This window comes from Saccopteryx bilineata, chromosome 7 (genome assembly GCF_036850765.1).
Source record: "Saccopteryx bilineata isolate mSacBil1 chromosome 7, mSacBil1_pri_phased_curated, whole genome shotgun sequence".
NCBI lineage: Eukaryota > Metazoa > Chordata > Mammalia > Chiroptera > Emballonuridae > Saccopteryx > Saccopteryx bilineata.
The window spans coordinates 112210789-112226231 of record NC_089496.1 but is presented as its reverse complement, the minus strand read 5'-3'; the positions used below and the strand labels follow the sequence as shown (position 1 = coordinate 112226231).

The following is a 15443-nucleotide window of genomic DNA, read 5'->3' as shown; positions in this document are numbered from 1 at the left end:
CATTTACTTTTTTAACATGGTACTGTGATGGATGAGCATAATCATAACCATAGAAACGAGAATAAAATGTTGAAAATGAAAGCACACAAAGCAGAAGACATGAAAAAAGTTGAACTGCTTTTTTACAAAGACATACTCTTAATGTTATGCTATAAAATACTTTCTAAACATTGACAGTATAAACAGACAGAACCGAGGATTAATAAACTGTTGGTAAAATTCTTAGGAATTTCTGTATATATCAACTACTTTCACATAAAATTATCTTGGCAAAGGTATCTTAAGTCTATCCTCTCATATCGAACTCAAAAACTCTAGTTTTATAGAATTCTAACTTCCAATTCAATCAATTCCCCTAACCAAAAAAAAAAGGAAAAAAAACCCACAAAAAACTGAAAAATCAGGAAGAACACGTTTTAAAGAGGTTGCATGGAAAGAAGAACCGAGAAAAACAAAAGGGTGAATTGAAGTAAAGCAGGTGAGCACAGGGCCTGCCACCCAGGCCGGGAGAGCGGGAGCGGGAGCGGGAGTGGAGGGAGGTGCTGGAGTTTCAGCGGTGGTGGGAGAGGCAGGATCTGGTGACAGAGCACAGCGGAGAGCTGACTCTGAGTTCTGGCTCAGTGAGGGATGGCCAGTGGTGGCACCAGACACAAATCGTAGCACAGAGCTGCCAACCAGAGAGGAAAGGGAGGCTCAGGGGCTGGAGCTCAGGAAAGAAGCCTGCACTTGACCCACAGATCTGGGAACTGAGAAAGTGCTGACACAGGCTCACCCAGGCAGCAAGCAGGAGAGAGGCCGAGGTCAGAGCTCTGAGGCTCCTCCACGAGTCACAGGAGACAGGGAAAAAGGAGCCCAGGCAGGGGACCATCGGAGGCCCAGGGCTATAGCACGGCTAGAGGGCCTCAAAGAAGTCCAGAAGACAGTGACAGCCAGCCAACCCAGCAGGAAAGGACAAGCAGCCCTGGGGAGCGAGTCCAGGGGTGGCAGGGCAAGCCACACACTGCAGTGTGCGAGGGACTGAACTGATGGGGAAGATGCTAGAAATCTGCTCGTTTGTATCTACAGAGCTGGGAAGCAGCAGTGTGGCAGTAGGTGGCTGCAGGGTCCAAGCCAGGGTGGGTCCTTCCTCTAGCACTGCCTCCTCTTCCTCCAGGCAGACAGCGAGGCTGCATTTCCATCTTCCTCGCAGCTGCTGGGGGGCAAGCCAGAAGTGATCTCTGTCACCTCAAAACCCTTCCACGTGAACCTCTGCCTCGGCCAGCCTCATCTCGCAGAGTCTCTGCAGAAGACACACGGGGACCCCAAGACCTAAGGCACGGTGAGACAGGAAGCGAGCCCCCACAGAATCTATGCAACAATGTTCACGGCAGCCTTGCACATAAAAGTCAAATCCTGGAAATAACAAGTTATCCCCAAATTGGAGACCTTGTAAATGAACTATTACTCAGCAACGAAAGAAAGAACCAACTGTAGAGAGATGCTACAATATGGATGAATCTCAAAAACATAGGAGCAAAGCAGGACAGACAGAGGCCAGGAGTACATGGCTCCACTCACATCAAGGCCAAGAGCAGGAAAAGCGAGTCTGCCCTGACAGAGAGCAGATCAGTGGTGAGGGTTACTGGAGAGGGCCTGCAAACTTTCTGGGGTTCCCCATCTCGTTCTAAATGGCGCTGACTTGTGCGCATACAATTGTTGAAATTCATCACACCTAACAATTAAGAGCTAAGCATTTCATTATGGTAATACACCAACTTCTTACCAGATTGAAAGAAGATTTTTAACATCATAATGGTCAATGAAAAAAAAAAGCCAGTGAAATATCCTCATTAAAATTAAACGGGAACCTTTCAGAAATTTCTTATACATTTTTAAGTGTCTACCCTAAGAACAAAATTAAAGAGACAAAGGTTTATATATATATATATATATATGAATACTTCGTCATTAATTTATATAGCAAATAACTAAAAATAACTAGTCCAACAATAGTTTTTAAGAGTCATATAATAAAATATTATAAAGCCACAAAAATTATGTCAAATCTTAGTAATGGTATGGGATATGATTACATTTTTTAAAAATTAAAATAGGTGGCCCTGACCAGCTGGATCAGCAGTAGAGCGTCGGCCTGGCATGTGGAAATCCTGGCTTCGATTCCCGGTCAGGGCACACAGGAGAAGCGCCCATATGCTTCTCCACCCCTCCCCCTCTCCCTTCTATCTCCCCCTCCTACAGCCATGGCTCAACTGGAGCAAGTTGCCGCCCTCAGCCCACCCCCACCCCTGTGCTGAGGGTAGCTCCATGGCCTGGCCTCAGGCATTAAAATAGCTCGGTTGCCAAGGAATGAAACAACGGCTCCAGATGGGCAGAGCATCACCCCACTGGGGGCTTGCTGGGTGGATCCCAGTAGACAAGAGCCTGTCTCTCTGCCTTCTGCTTCTCACTTAAGGAAAAAAAAAAAAAAGGTTACCAAACTTTGTAAAAGTATGAACTGCCAAGTAAAAAAGAAAGGACTAAGAAGAGGTTCAAATCCTGACTACTGTGATTTGAAACAGTAGCACTCAATAAATGGCTGTTTCTCTATCATTACAGGTATTCTGCTCCTAGTGACTCAGCTGCAGAGAATAGCTACCGTTATTAAACACTATCGGGTTAAATTATTTTACAAATGAGCAAAACCTTAATTACTTTGCAAATGGGTATTAATATCCCTAATGCACAGACCAACGGAGGTTCCAACAACATATAAATAGGATACCATGTGACTAGATGATTTAAACCAAAAAAAAAAAAAAAAATGTTCTTCAATTTGTATGAAATTTTAAAACTGAACAGAAGTGGAAATTTGGGAAGTGGGTTTAAATGATGACATGAACAGATGCTATATAATATTTTTAAATGCTTTCACTTTCACAAAAAGCTGCAGAGATCTGTGCCTTCCCCAGGGGCCAGCCATCATGTCCCATGAGCCCACCAGCACTATCATGGGGCAAAAGAGACACTGTTTCCTCAGTCACTGCAGGTAGACCAGTGGCAAGAATACGTTCAAATGGTATACGGAATACATTTCAACTTTTACCGACGGGGATAGTCTAACGACTTTTGTGTTTAGAAAACAAAACACAAAAACAAAAATGTGAAACAAAAAGCAAAAACCATGTTGTAAGTGACAAAAGTCCACTCATCCCGGCAGGTGCACAGAGCCCTGCTCCTGTAAGAGGCCGCCCTGTACTCCATCGCTGCGCTGCTGTAGAACGGGATGCTGCGTGGGGTGAAGCAGAACCCATTCCTCGTCAATGAGCAAACGTCCTTTCCCCTCCTTCCCCCCGCACCCCCTTTTAACAATCTTCCGGGTCAACCTGGCATATGCCCAAAGGGGGGTTAAGGGTGACACTTTGGAACGTCATCACCTCCAGAAAGCTCGGCCCACTCCAAGTAAGACGGGAACTCGCCCCGCTCCCCACAGCGGCTCGCCTGTCTCGGGGCGAAGTCCCGCTGCACTCGGGTGGGTGCACAGCGTTTCTGGCCGGTGCGCCCCACGCGGGCGCGGGCACGGGCACAGCGGGGGACACGGGCCGAGCGCCCCGCGCGCCAGGCCGGGTCAGCGCCACTTTGTCCGCACCACCGCACCTGACCTCCAACCCCGACGCAGGCGGGCCCGGTTCCGACCCATCAGCTCACAGCTGAACGATGCACCTCGCCCGCGGCTGACCGGGCGCGGCCGGGGGCTGAGCTGGGGGCCCCTCTCAGGTCGCCCGCCGGGCTCGCCGCGGGAACCCCCAGCCCCGGGGGGAAAGGGGGCAGGGGGACGGCCCGACTAGCCCCACCAGGCCGGGGCCGGAAACCGCGGCGTGCGCACTGCAAGCCCGGGTCCCCGCGGGACTCCGACGCGCCCGTGGGCGGCCCGGCCGGTGTCCTCCCGAAGGGTGACCCGCACGTGCCGCTGCCACCGCGCTGATCGCAGCAGGCCCTCCGGCCCCAACCCACGCCCCCCGCGCGCTCGGTCACCGCCTCGCCGCGCCCGCGGTCCGGGTCCGGGCGGGAAGGTCGGCACTGGGCTCGGGAAGCACCGGCGGGCCGGGCCCGGGGCTGGGTCGGGCCCCGCTCCTCCGCCAGCGCCGGGAGCCCGGGCCCGAACAGCGCCCGCCGCGCCCCTCATCCCTGCCGCCCGCCGCCCCGCTCACTTGGCTCTGAGGCGCAGCAGCTCCTCAAACTGCGGGGCTGAGCCGACCTCCAGCACCGCCGCCGCCGCCCCGGCCGCCCCGGCCGCCCCCGCCGCCATGCTGCCGCCGCCAGACAGGAGCAATCGAGCGTGGGCCGGCCGACGGGGGGAGGCTACGGCGGCTGCGCGCGGAAGCCCCGGCCCGGCCCCGGTGTGCGCAGGCGCCGGCCGCGATCGGCCTACCGGGGGCGGGGTTTCCGGCCGCGCTGGGCTCGCGACCCTCGGGGTCCTGACTAGGGGCTCCACACACTCCCTACGGCGCTCGCAGCGGGAGGAGGCGTGCGTGTGCGTGATGGGCGTGCAAGTGACGTGAGCTTGCACATACTTGTACAACAGCCGAAACCTTAACTGGACGTGACATTACACCACGGCGGGGCGCAGGTGGGAGGTCAGGGAAAGGGAGGATGCGCGTCTCGGAACCTCCGCGCCGACCCGGGGCTGCGGACGTGGGTCTCCGCGTGTCCGGGCGTAGACCGCCCGCGTGCCCCGCGCCCTCGGAGCAGCACAGCCTGGGCTCGGGCTCCGCCGGCCCTGTGACCCCCGCCCCGCCCGGTGATGACTCCAGGTGACGCCGCTCGCCTTCCTCCCGTGCGCCCCACGCTCTCTCCCGCCCGCGTCCTCGCGTCCCTGCCGCGAGTGTCCTCCGCCCCCAGGGAGAGTTCCAGGCCAGCCCCTCTCATCTGCTCTGCGGAGGGGGCGTCTCCTGGGGGCGGTCCCCGACCCACACCGGTTTGCCCCCCGAAACGCCGCTTCCCCTTCCCCTGGAGCTCCCATCTCCCTGGAGCCATGCTCGCGCCCGGGACCAGAGCGCTCCTCCTGGACAGCCCTGGGGGCTGGCTCCGCTTTGAGAGCCAGCCCGTGAGCGGAGCCAGCCCGTGATGCTGGAGCATCCGGACCCCCGCTTCCACCACGTGCATGTCTCCTCCGGCCCCGTCCCCAAGGGCAGGAACCGCGTCAGTCCGGGTGCCTGCGAAGGTGCCCCATTCCTGCCCACTAGGCGCAGCTGGTGGGCAAGCGGGCGCGTGGCGTTTCAAAAGACTTAAACTGCCTCCCCGTTTCCAACTTCAGAAAAATACAAATTAAAAAAAAGACTTAATTTTAAAAAATGTAATATATGCCATTAATAATGGTTATGTTGAGTGCATATTAAGATGGTAATACTTTAGGTTTTGTGAAATGTCCTGTTAAGTTTACATCTCTTTACCTTTTAAGGGGGTTCCTAGAAATTTTTAGTTCTGTAGGTGACTCATTTGCAGCTCACTCTGTTTTCTCTTGGCTGCACTGCCCCAGTGACTGAAAGTGGCCTTTAGGAGCCATTACATGTGTGCCTCACCCGGAGGAATAGATGTTACTGAAAACGGTAAATTGCAGCATTTAAAATGCAACAGGAGAGCGATGCCGAAGTTGTATCCTGGCTGTGTTGGTAGATACACACACCTAAACACATGATAAAATTGCACAGAAGTACACACACACACACACACACACACATGAATCCTGGGGAAATGGGAGATCTGGAAAAGGTGGGCAGATGGTCGGAGTGTCAGTATGCAAGCCAGTGACCCCTCACTCAAGCCAGCGACCATGGGATCATGTTGATGATCCCACACTCAAGCCGGTAACCCCACTTTCAAAGTGGTGAGCCCACGCTCAAGCTGGCAACCTCAGGGTTTCAAACCTGGGACCTCAACATCCCAGGTTAATAGGGGAGTTTTAAAGGGAGAAACTTCCTTTTATACATTTTGCATGGCTTACTGTCATTTGCATTTTTTCAAAGAGAAGGGGCTGGCTTTGTAATTTTAAAAATAATGGAATTGTAATGGACCAGGGCGATGTGCTATTGGAATCTTTTTTCAAAACAAAAAACCATAGTAATCACCTCTCTAATAGAACTATTTAAAAAAAAATCCTGATTTTTTTCTGTAATTGGAACTTGTTGAGAGCAGCACACCCCAACTACAGAGCCTACTGGCTACTTCTCCAAGCTAGGGAATCTCCAGATTTCCAGTCCTGCCTCCAGGATCAGCATCAACAGGCTGAGGTCAGCAGATGACCTCTGAGCTTTGAAATGCTCTGAGTCAGGCAACAGAGAATACTCCCTTCAGGCCCGGTCACTTCCGGGGCCTCTCACATCTGAGTTACAGGTGTATAGGGAGATATATATGGTCGTACAGTGCATTTCAGCCTTCCGGAGCCCTCACATACCCATGGCTGTGTTTATCATCACTGCTTCCTCCAGCTGACATGTAAAAAGAAAAAGCAAAACCATTGCCACACCCCCACTTTGTAGCCAATGAAACCGCCTAGGCCCACAGTGGGGAACGGCCAGCACCCAGACTCATCCCAGAGCCTCCCCTTGAGGCCTCAAGCTCTTCTGGGGCTCTGCCCCCTTCCCACGTGCTGTTGATACACTGGAGAACCCAGTGCTGTCTCTAGTCTGTTTGGGTCCAGAGGGAGAAACTCGTCATTACACCGACCTGGTTGGCCTGTGAGAGAATCTGGACTTGGCTTTCCCTTAGGCTTGTTCATGCTTGAAGGTTGAAACGCACAGCAAAGGAGGGCACCTGGGCTGAGTCCAGCCTTGTCTCCGACGTGGGTTCCTCCCAGGCACTGGTGTTCTGCCGACTCCATGCTATGGTTTGGCCACATCCTAGTCCCTCTTTGGGGTGAGGGAACCCAGTGGCATTTCCTCTTGAGTGCCCTGGGGCAGGGGCTGGTCCTGGGCTCCCAGGGCCCTCTTGGTCAGGAAGCAGGAAGAGCTTTCCCCAGACAGCAGCACAGTCCTGAGAAGGACCAGACATAGGTTTTCCCAGGGTGCTGTGGTCCTGGCCCCAGAGAGCGAAACTCAAAACTGGGCTGCAGGGGCCACCACCCTGACAGCCCAGGGGGGCTGCCTGTGTCTCTGTCTGTGAATTGACCTCATTTTAAAGAGGCGTGTGGATATATGATTGATTATTCTTTTGGTAAAGACAGCTAACCCTGCTCCTAAAAGGCAAGGAAGTATTGTAGCCACACCCTCCTGATGAAGAATCTGTCATTCCTGTTGCCAACCAGATGTCCTTCTGTGGCAGGGCACAGGGCTGGGTTCTAGGTGGGCACACTGACCCAGAGTGGAGAGGAATGATGGCAGGGCAGATGAGGACTTGGCATTGAATTCCCAGCAGGTGGGGGGAGTCTTTGTAAACCCCACCCCAAGGCGCTGAAAGCTACAGGGGTATGGGAAGGACTCAGCACATTTAATGGGCAAAGCGTGGCACTGGAAAGTGTTGTTATTCGGGTAAAGTGGCCAATGTTTCCTTTCTTTTAAGAGAGACTCTTAAATTCCAATTACTCCGCCCCCAAAGACCAGTTGAGAGCAACCCCAACTGGAGGGAATTAATTTCCTTAGGAATTTCACTGTTAGAAGATTAATGGAGCCCCCCTGCAGAGAAACAGTAAAACTGTAAGTACAGTAGATTTGCACCTGAAGGATACATATTTTAATTTCTGTTCTCAAGCTGCGATAACATCTCTAGAGCTACTATAAAAAGCATAACCGAGCACCTGCACGCTGCTGGGAACCTAACAGGGCTCCCTAGGAAGGGTCCCTCCCGGCTGGGGACACCAGGAGTGCCCCGCGCCCCATGGATTTCGCAAAGGTGGCTCTGGGGGCTACGACTTGGGCCTAGGGGCACAGTGACCACCACTGGGCACCTGGCTGAGAAGGGTCCAAACAACGTCACCTCACCGGGGAGCACCCATGGGTTGACCAAAGCCCAGAGCATTATCTCTGGACAAGACCCTCCAAAGACCACCCCCGTACCCCAGCCCTGCCACCAACCCGGGCACCTCCCTCACTGGGGGGACCAAGAGGTAGATGGTCTGTATCCTGCCCTCAGGAGCCCTCCAGGAACTTTCACCCCACTCTCCATCAGCTTGGATGGCTCTGCAAATGGGTGTTGGGAAGGGCATCTCACAGACCACGTTGAAATAAACTGGAGACTGGGCCCAGCGTAGCGAACAGCTCTTCTTAGCCTGTGGGCAGTCGGGGTGCTCCGACAGTCCCCCTGGCCACTGCGGACTGGTCCAGGGTCAGGGAGGCAAAAAGGGCTGTGACAGTTCCTCTGCCAACCCTTAGGAGCCTGGAACTCAATCGTGACACAAGTCAGCCCATTCTGTGTCGTCTTCCTTCCCAGGAACCGCTTTTATTGGAAGGACTCTATGTAGATGCTGGCTATAAAGGTTGTTTATGCTGCCATAGCTAGATTTTTATTGGTTGTATTTTTGCTGCACTTGCTTGAAAAATAATTATTTTCAAAGAAAAGAAGAATTACGTATCCAGTAAAACTAAACAAGACTCGTGTTTATTAGGGACCTCTGACAGCTTCTCAAACATGAAAAAAGATCTTGAAGCAGGAATGGACAATTTATGTGCAAGGTTATTTGTAAAACAGATTTCAAGACATACTTCATCTTGGCTCCGCCAATAAAAATACATTTCATTTCTTTTCAGAGGTGTGTTGTCGGATGGTGTCACAGTCATCTGGTTTCCTCTCAGAAGATAAAACAACCGGGGTGAACAGGTACCCCTGACCTAATCTAGTGTTGGGTTGAAGGTGTTGCGGTTGTACACACAGGAAAAAAAAAAAAGATGCGACCACATCCCGTAAGGCGCTCTCTAGAAATATATTTCTAATAAATGTAGTTCACAGACTTGATTCCAATGGCTGCAAGCTCCAGAACATCTTCAGTCAAAATGATTCTTAAACGTGTTTCTAATTGTTTACAGTTCAGCGGGGGCGGGGAGGACTTGACCTCGAGAGCAGACTGCCCCGTTTTTCATCCCCTTCGCAAATTCCCATTTCCTCTCTCTCCCGGCCAGCCAGCCAGCCAGCCAGCCTGGGCGGCAGGTACGGCTGTAGAGCCGGATTCCGGCTGTAGGTGGCATCCGCCGCCTCCGCAGGCTGGAAGGAGCGTCCTTTGTTGAGTGCTTCCTTTATTCAACCTGGAGGGGACACGGTTGAGACTATACACAGGCTGGTGCCGTCCCTACACAGAGAGGCGCTGCTCAGCCGCGCAAGCCCGTGCTTTCTCCCGGACCTGCCAGCCTCTCAACCCTTTCTCCCACCCTTCTCGCGGTGGTGCATGTGCCTTTGAGGTCCTGGACGGTTTCCCACAGTCTGGACGGTGCCTGAACGTGCTGGCGCGGACGGGATGGGGCGGGGCAGAGCAGGAGGGACTCCGCTTGTTGCCACTGGCGCGCACACTTCCACGTGCGCCCTTGACCCCAAGGGCCAGTTCCCCAGCTCCCCGTGCGGTCTGCCCATGTGCAGACTCGGGGTCTCTGTGGATCGACAGCCTTCACCACCACTCGGGGTGTCCACCTGCAGCTGCGTGAACACCCTGGTGTGTGTGCCCCTGTGCACTCTGTCCCAGTCCACTTGGGAGTTAATTTTCTGCTCTTATTTGGAAATCTTGTTTCCCATTTGAGAAATGAAGGACCCCCATGAGCTTGCCTTGGTGGCACAAACAAGAATGCTTGTCAGGGTCAGAAGTAATTCTTAAGAAAGCGAAGAAATTGTCACCGGGTGAGCTCCGTGAGGCTGTGTGGCTCCAAAATGTCCCATCTCAACAAGGAAGCTTCCAGACACTGGTCCCCAGGCACGCTGCCTCGTTTGAGCCCCCGGGCCCTCTGTCCTGCCGACCTGGGCACTCGCAGGCTGCTTTTGCATGGAGACGTCACCTCATGGAGTGGGCATCTGTAGTGTCCAGTGAGCTGGATGAGCAGGGCTGGCCCTTCCGGCCTGTGGAAGGAATTCTGAGTACAGAGTTCTGGGACTTCGAGAACACACACACACAGGCCCCTGAGAAACACAGCTCAGCGATAAACCACCGAGTCCCGGGGTCCAAGCTGTGGTCAAGGACAGAGTCAGGCCCTGGTCCTCTCTGACCTGGCAAACACCATCCCAACCCAGAAAGCTAATCGGCTCGACTAGTTAAATCAATGACCACAATATCTGTGCCTGCCACCTTGCTGGAAAAGTGCCACCCCTTCACGTTCCTTCTCTGTCTCTGCCCTCTGACAGAAAGCAGTGACATGTCCCTCAGGTGCAGGACAAAGGGACACCCAGTACTTTCTGTAATCATCTGAAATCTGGACCGTTGAGCCACTTCCAGAGCTGCCCCGCCTGGGCTATGGGATGCTGGCCGTACCTGCCTGGTCAGTGGTGGGGCCCCTGTGTCTGGGGTCAGCCACTGCCCCCACTGCAGGAAGGGGGTGACCATAAAATAACCCAGAACAACGCAATGGGTTTAGATTGCTTCAAATCCTGGAAGGACTCCCAATTCAGAGGGTCTCCAAAGGGTCTGCCTCCCTCTGACTGGGATGGCTGGGGTACATCTTCTGTGGAATGATTGCTGACTCACATTCCTTCCTGTAGAACCAAACAAAAGAGAGAGAAAAAATGCGAAGCGGTGATTTTTCAACGCTGTGGAGGCCCTGCTGCTCCGTAGGATGTATACAAAATAAACGGGCAGTATTTCACGTTCTCACGATAAAGTCACTAAAGTTTAAAACTCCATGGTTGTGTCCTCTTGTCAGATAAAGCAACACTTGCTGGTGTCTCCATTAGTAGCCTGCGTTTAAGTTAGTATCTGTTCCTCACTCATTCCAGTGAAATACGTTCACTGTGATCAGAAGAAATAGCTCGATGCCAACATCACCTTTGGATTTTTCAAAGCGACATACATTCCTTTTTCAGTTCTGATCTGAACTAAGACATGAATAACAGGTAATAGAGGGGAAAAGGAAAGCCTCCTTCCTATGATAAGGGACAGATGTGCGGGACACTAAAATGGTGGCCCTGAGGGAGGGGGGTTATACCACATCTGGCACATCTGCAGACAGGACCCCATGGCTCTGTCCAGCACCAGGCTGTCAGTAGTCAGGTGCGGCTGCCCTAAGGGCTGAACGGGATCAGGCAAAGACCCCTCCCCCCGCCACGAGGTCTTTAGCAAGGGGGGGGGCTGCTACCCTCACATCCTCAGCCCCTCCTCGTGGAAAGCCCCGCGTGGCCCCATCTTCTAAACTGCTGGGTGTTATTCCTGTTGTCCCTAACCCTCAGGCTTTCTTCCCAGTCTGGAGAGGACCCGAAGGAATGCAAATGCTCTCATCTACTTAGAAGAAATGTTTATTTTCTACTTCCCTACACAAATGCCATCACTGTGTCACCGTGAGAAGTGGCTGGACCCCTCCCCTCAGGAGGCACTTGTCAGTGGACTCCAGCCACCGGGCTTCCTCTCTCCTGAGGCTTCCTCTCATTCCCTAACCAGAACTGAGTAATTATTAGCCATAAATGTATTTACCCTACAGAAATCTGTCCTTTTACGATGGGACATGAATAGGAAAGAACAGCAATACCTGGTCACTAACACTTGAGGGAGAAAGCTGGATTGCAGACCAGTCCCAAGGCTCACTTCTATTCTTAAACGAAACATCCTATTTTAGGGCACGGCTATAAAAATCTTTTAACACTATTTAGCAGTCTCCTTGGAGGGGGTTTGTCTCTTACTTGCCAAGAGATATAATACGTGAGTTTTCTGTGTCTTCGCTTTTGTTTTATCATTTCAGATAGAAAATATTGCATTCAGTGGCAATCAATTTATTTTGATTGATAAAAAGGGGTTAATAAAACCCCCTTAGACATAAAAACCAGGTGAACAGTGATATATCTGTCACAGTACCTTCTTCGGGCTGTGCATAAAGAGAGGAGGCTGTTTACCTTCATCCCAATACGTCTCCCCCATTTCCTATACCTAGTGAGTCATTTATAATCCTTATTATTTGTAACCCACACACTAATGTGACATCCATCATATTTCCACGTGCAGGGGGTTTTACCGCATTGTGGTGTGAGAGCTGAGAGGCAAAATACCCTATAATTTACAAGAAAATACATGCCAAAAGTGGGTTATCAAACACAACCAATGTGACTCCATACACTTGCAAATAAAAAAATTTTAGGATGAAATATAAAACATGCTAAAATTTAATCTATTGTCGAAACAATGTAGCACAGAGAGTACAGTGTGTGTGACACTTAAACATAGCAGAGAGATAAGCAGGGGTGAGTTCAAATGAGGTGCAATTAATATTTTTATTTATTTACAGCACCTCTGAAGATAATGCACAGGGACAGATGATAACATCCTTCCTCCATATGTAGTGAGCAAACGATTACAGGTACATTATGGATAGAGAGGGGCACACACATTGCCCAGTCTCAGGTAAATCTCTCATTGGCATTGGTCAGCATCTGTTCATAGTAAATAATTATCTATTTTTGGTAATCCCTGAAAAGCACATTTACATCAGGAAGTAGTTTAGGGCAGTTGTCCCTAACCCCCGGGCCACGGACCACTACCGGTCCGTGGGCCATTTGGTACCGGTCCGCAGAGAAAGAATAAATAACTTACATTATTTCCATTTTATTTATATTTAAGTCTGAACCATGTTTTATTTTTGAAAAATGACCAGATTCCCTCTGTTACATCCATCTAAGACTCACGTTTGATGCTTGTCTCAGTCACGTGATACATTTATCAGTCCCACCCTAAAGGCCGGTCTGTGAAAATACCATATTTTCTGACATTAAACCAGTCCGTGGCCCAAAAAAGGTTGGGGACCACTGGTTTAGGGCACTGGCTTAGATCACAAAGGTCTCCTCATAAAGATCATATTTAGAAAGTTCAAAAGCAGTGGTATTTTTTCTTTCTGTTTTTATTTTTTCCTTAATGAAGTACATCTAGATCATTATAAGGATGGCATCTAGGAAAATATTACAAAGTTGTACCAAAACAAAAACAAAAACAAAAAAACCTGAGCTAAAATGATACTGGAATAAAACCATGACCCCCAGCAAATGAACACGTGCTGACTTTGAAGAGACAGAACACTGTCCAGATCCGGACCCTCCTGGGGTAGACAACCTGTCCCCGGTGAGTGGGCCCGGGCTGCGTCCTGGCCTACCCGCTCACCATTGCACAATCGCACTGAAAACTGAGAGCGCCCCCTTGTGGCGGGCCCCTTAGCAGAATCCAATTTTATCAAAAAGGGGCGGGGACTACGAAGTGACACCAGCCTGAAGGGAACTGGACCTCGGGCCACCTTCCTCCTGAGCCGCTTCAAGGTAGGGTGCAAGGTGACGAGAAGTGGTGTATGGATAAACAACTGTTCTTTTAACAGTTAACATCTTTTTTTTTTTTTTGTCTTTTTCTGAAGTTGGAAACGGGGAGGCAGTCAGACTCCCGCATGCGCCCAACCGGGATCCACCTGGCATGCCCATCAGGGGGCGATGCTCTGCCCATCTGGGGCGTCGCTCTGTTGCAACCAGAGCCATTCTAGTGCCTGAGGCAGAGGCCACAGAGCTGTCCTCAGTGCCCAGGCCAACTTTGCTCCAATGGAGCCCTGGCTGCAGGAGGGGAAGAGAGACAGAGAGGAAGGAGAGGGGGAGGGGTGGAGAAGCAGATGGGCGCTTCTCCTGTGTGTCCTGGCCGGGAATCGAACCCAGGACTCCCACACGCTCTACCACTGAGCTAACTGGCCAGGGCCCAGTTAACATCTTTACTGTGGTGAAACATACATAAAATAGACCATTTTAACCTTTTTTTTTAGCATACAGCTCAATGGCATTAGCATTCTTTTTGTGTAACCATCACGCCCATATTCTTTTCATCTACTAAACTGAAACCCTGTCCCAATCAAATAATCCCCATGCCCTGCACGTCAGCCCCCCGGAAACCAACATTCCCTTGTCTCCATGAATTTGACTCTTCTAGTACTTCAAATAGTGGAATTCCATTGCATCTGTTCTTTTGTGAGCAGCGTATTTTGTTTAGCACAATGTAGCAGGTGCCAGAATTTCCTTCCTTGTTCAGACTGAACAATGTTCCACTGCATGTATCAAACACATTTTGTTTTATCCATTTATCCATTTATGGACATCTAGCTCATTTCCACCTCTTGGCTATTGTGAATAGTACAGTTTTGAACATGGGTGTTCTAATCCCTGCTTTCAATGACTGTATACTCAAAGTCGGAACTGCGAAACCACACTATTAATCTTTTGAGGAACAGTTATACTGTTTTTAGTAGTGACTGCACCATGTCACATTCCCACCTGTGGTGCACCAGGGTTCCGAGCTCTTCCCATCCTAATCAACGCTTTTTTGTTGTTAATACAGCCTTCTCATTGGGTACACATTGGTATCTCGCTGTGGATTTAATTTGCATTTCCTTAAGATCCATGATGTTGAACATCTTCTTTTGTGTTTTATGGGTCATTGGCATATTATCGTTGATAAATGAAAGTTTTAAGTTTTTATATCATCTAACTTAGCTATTGTTCTCTTTTGTTGACTGTTTTGGGCATCATATGCAAGAATCCAATGTCAGGAAAGTTTCCCGTTTTCTTCCAACGGTTAATCAATTTAACGTTAAAGCAACAAGCACTTGAACTATCATTTTACAGATGTTTTGTATTACTTTCTAAAGCTTTTAAAAGCTGACGATATTAAGCATTTTAAGTAAACATACTAGATAGACAGGCCATAGATTCCCACCTGCCCTTGAAGTCAGAGTTGAGCCCAGTCTCTTTCCCTACTGCAAACTCGAACACCTGTCCTGATGGTCCCCCGAGTGAGGATGTTGGCCTTGCCATTTTTAACAAGTGTCACAAACACCTTTCCTCTAGCACGATGCACAGCAGGTGCATTTAGAGGGACAGTTGACTAACCTCAGTCGTCTGGGCACCTCTGCTCCCCAGGCGCACAGCCGGAGGCCCACTCGGCGAAGCCCGAGGGCCCTGGCAGCGCAGCCCTCAGCCTGCAGAGAAGTGGGGCGCCCCTGGGGCCCCCGGACCACCAGTCGTGCGCCGGCCCATACCAGCCTGGAGACAGCCGCCGAGTGGCCGCACAACCGTCCAGACAGGCTCCCGCCCAAAAGTGAGGCCGCCTCACGGAAACTACAACTCCCAGAGACGCCGCAGCCTCGCCCATGCTGATTGGCTCAAGGCGCCACCTATCAGCCAAGCAGCCAGGAAAACGGCCAATGACCAGGGCGAGAAGGCGGGCGCTCCTCCAGCCGATCCGAGGTCGGTTGCCGAAGCGTGGCGGGACCCTTCAAGGGCAGGTCCTTTGAAGCCTGGCGGGCGGCCGCTTCAGCGAAGAGAATCGCTGAGAC

At 51.2% G+C, this 15443-nt stretch overlaps 1 protein-coding gene and 1 long non-coding RNA gene across 2 annotated transcripts in view; both read right to left on the bottom strand.

Annotated features, from left to right (window-relative positions):
- GLRX3 (glutaredoxin 3) overlaps positions 1 to 4353 on the bottom strand; it is a 29885-nt gene extending 25532 nt beyond the window's left edge. Inside the window, exon 1 of the mRNA XM_066238289.1 lies at positions 4188 to 4353. Coding sequence (XP_066094386.1) covers positions 4188 to 4285 — 98 coding nt within the window. The 5' untranslated portion in view covers positions 4286 to 4353. The remainder of the gene's footprint in view (positions 1 to 4187) is intronic.
- A 4698-nt stretch (positions 4354 to 9051) lies between these two features.
- Positions 9052 to 15134, bottom strand: LOC136310131 (uncharacterized). Its single transcript, XR_010726514.1, has 2 exons — positions 14998 to 15134; positions 9052 to 10638 (listed from the first exon to the last, which is right to left on the bottom strand). It is a non-coding gene; the product is annotated as an uncharacterized lncRNA (long non-coding RNA).
- Positions 15135 to 15443: the final 309 nt, after the last annotated feature.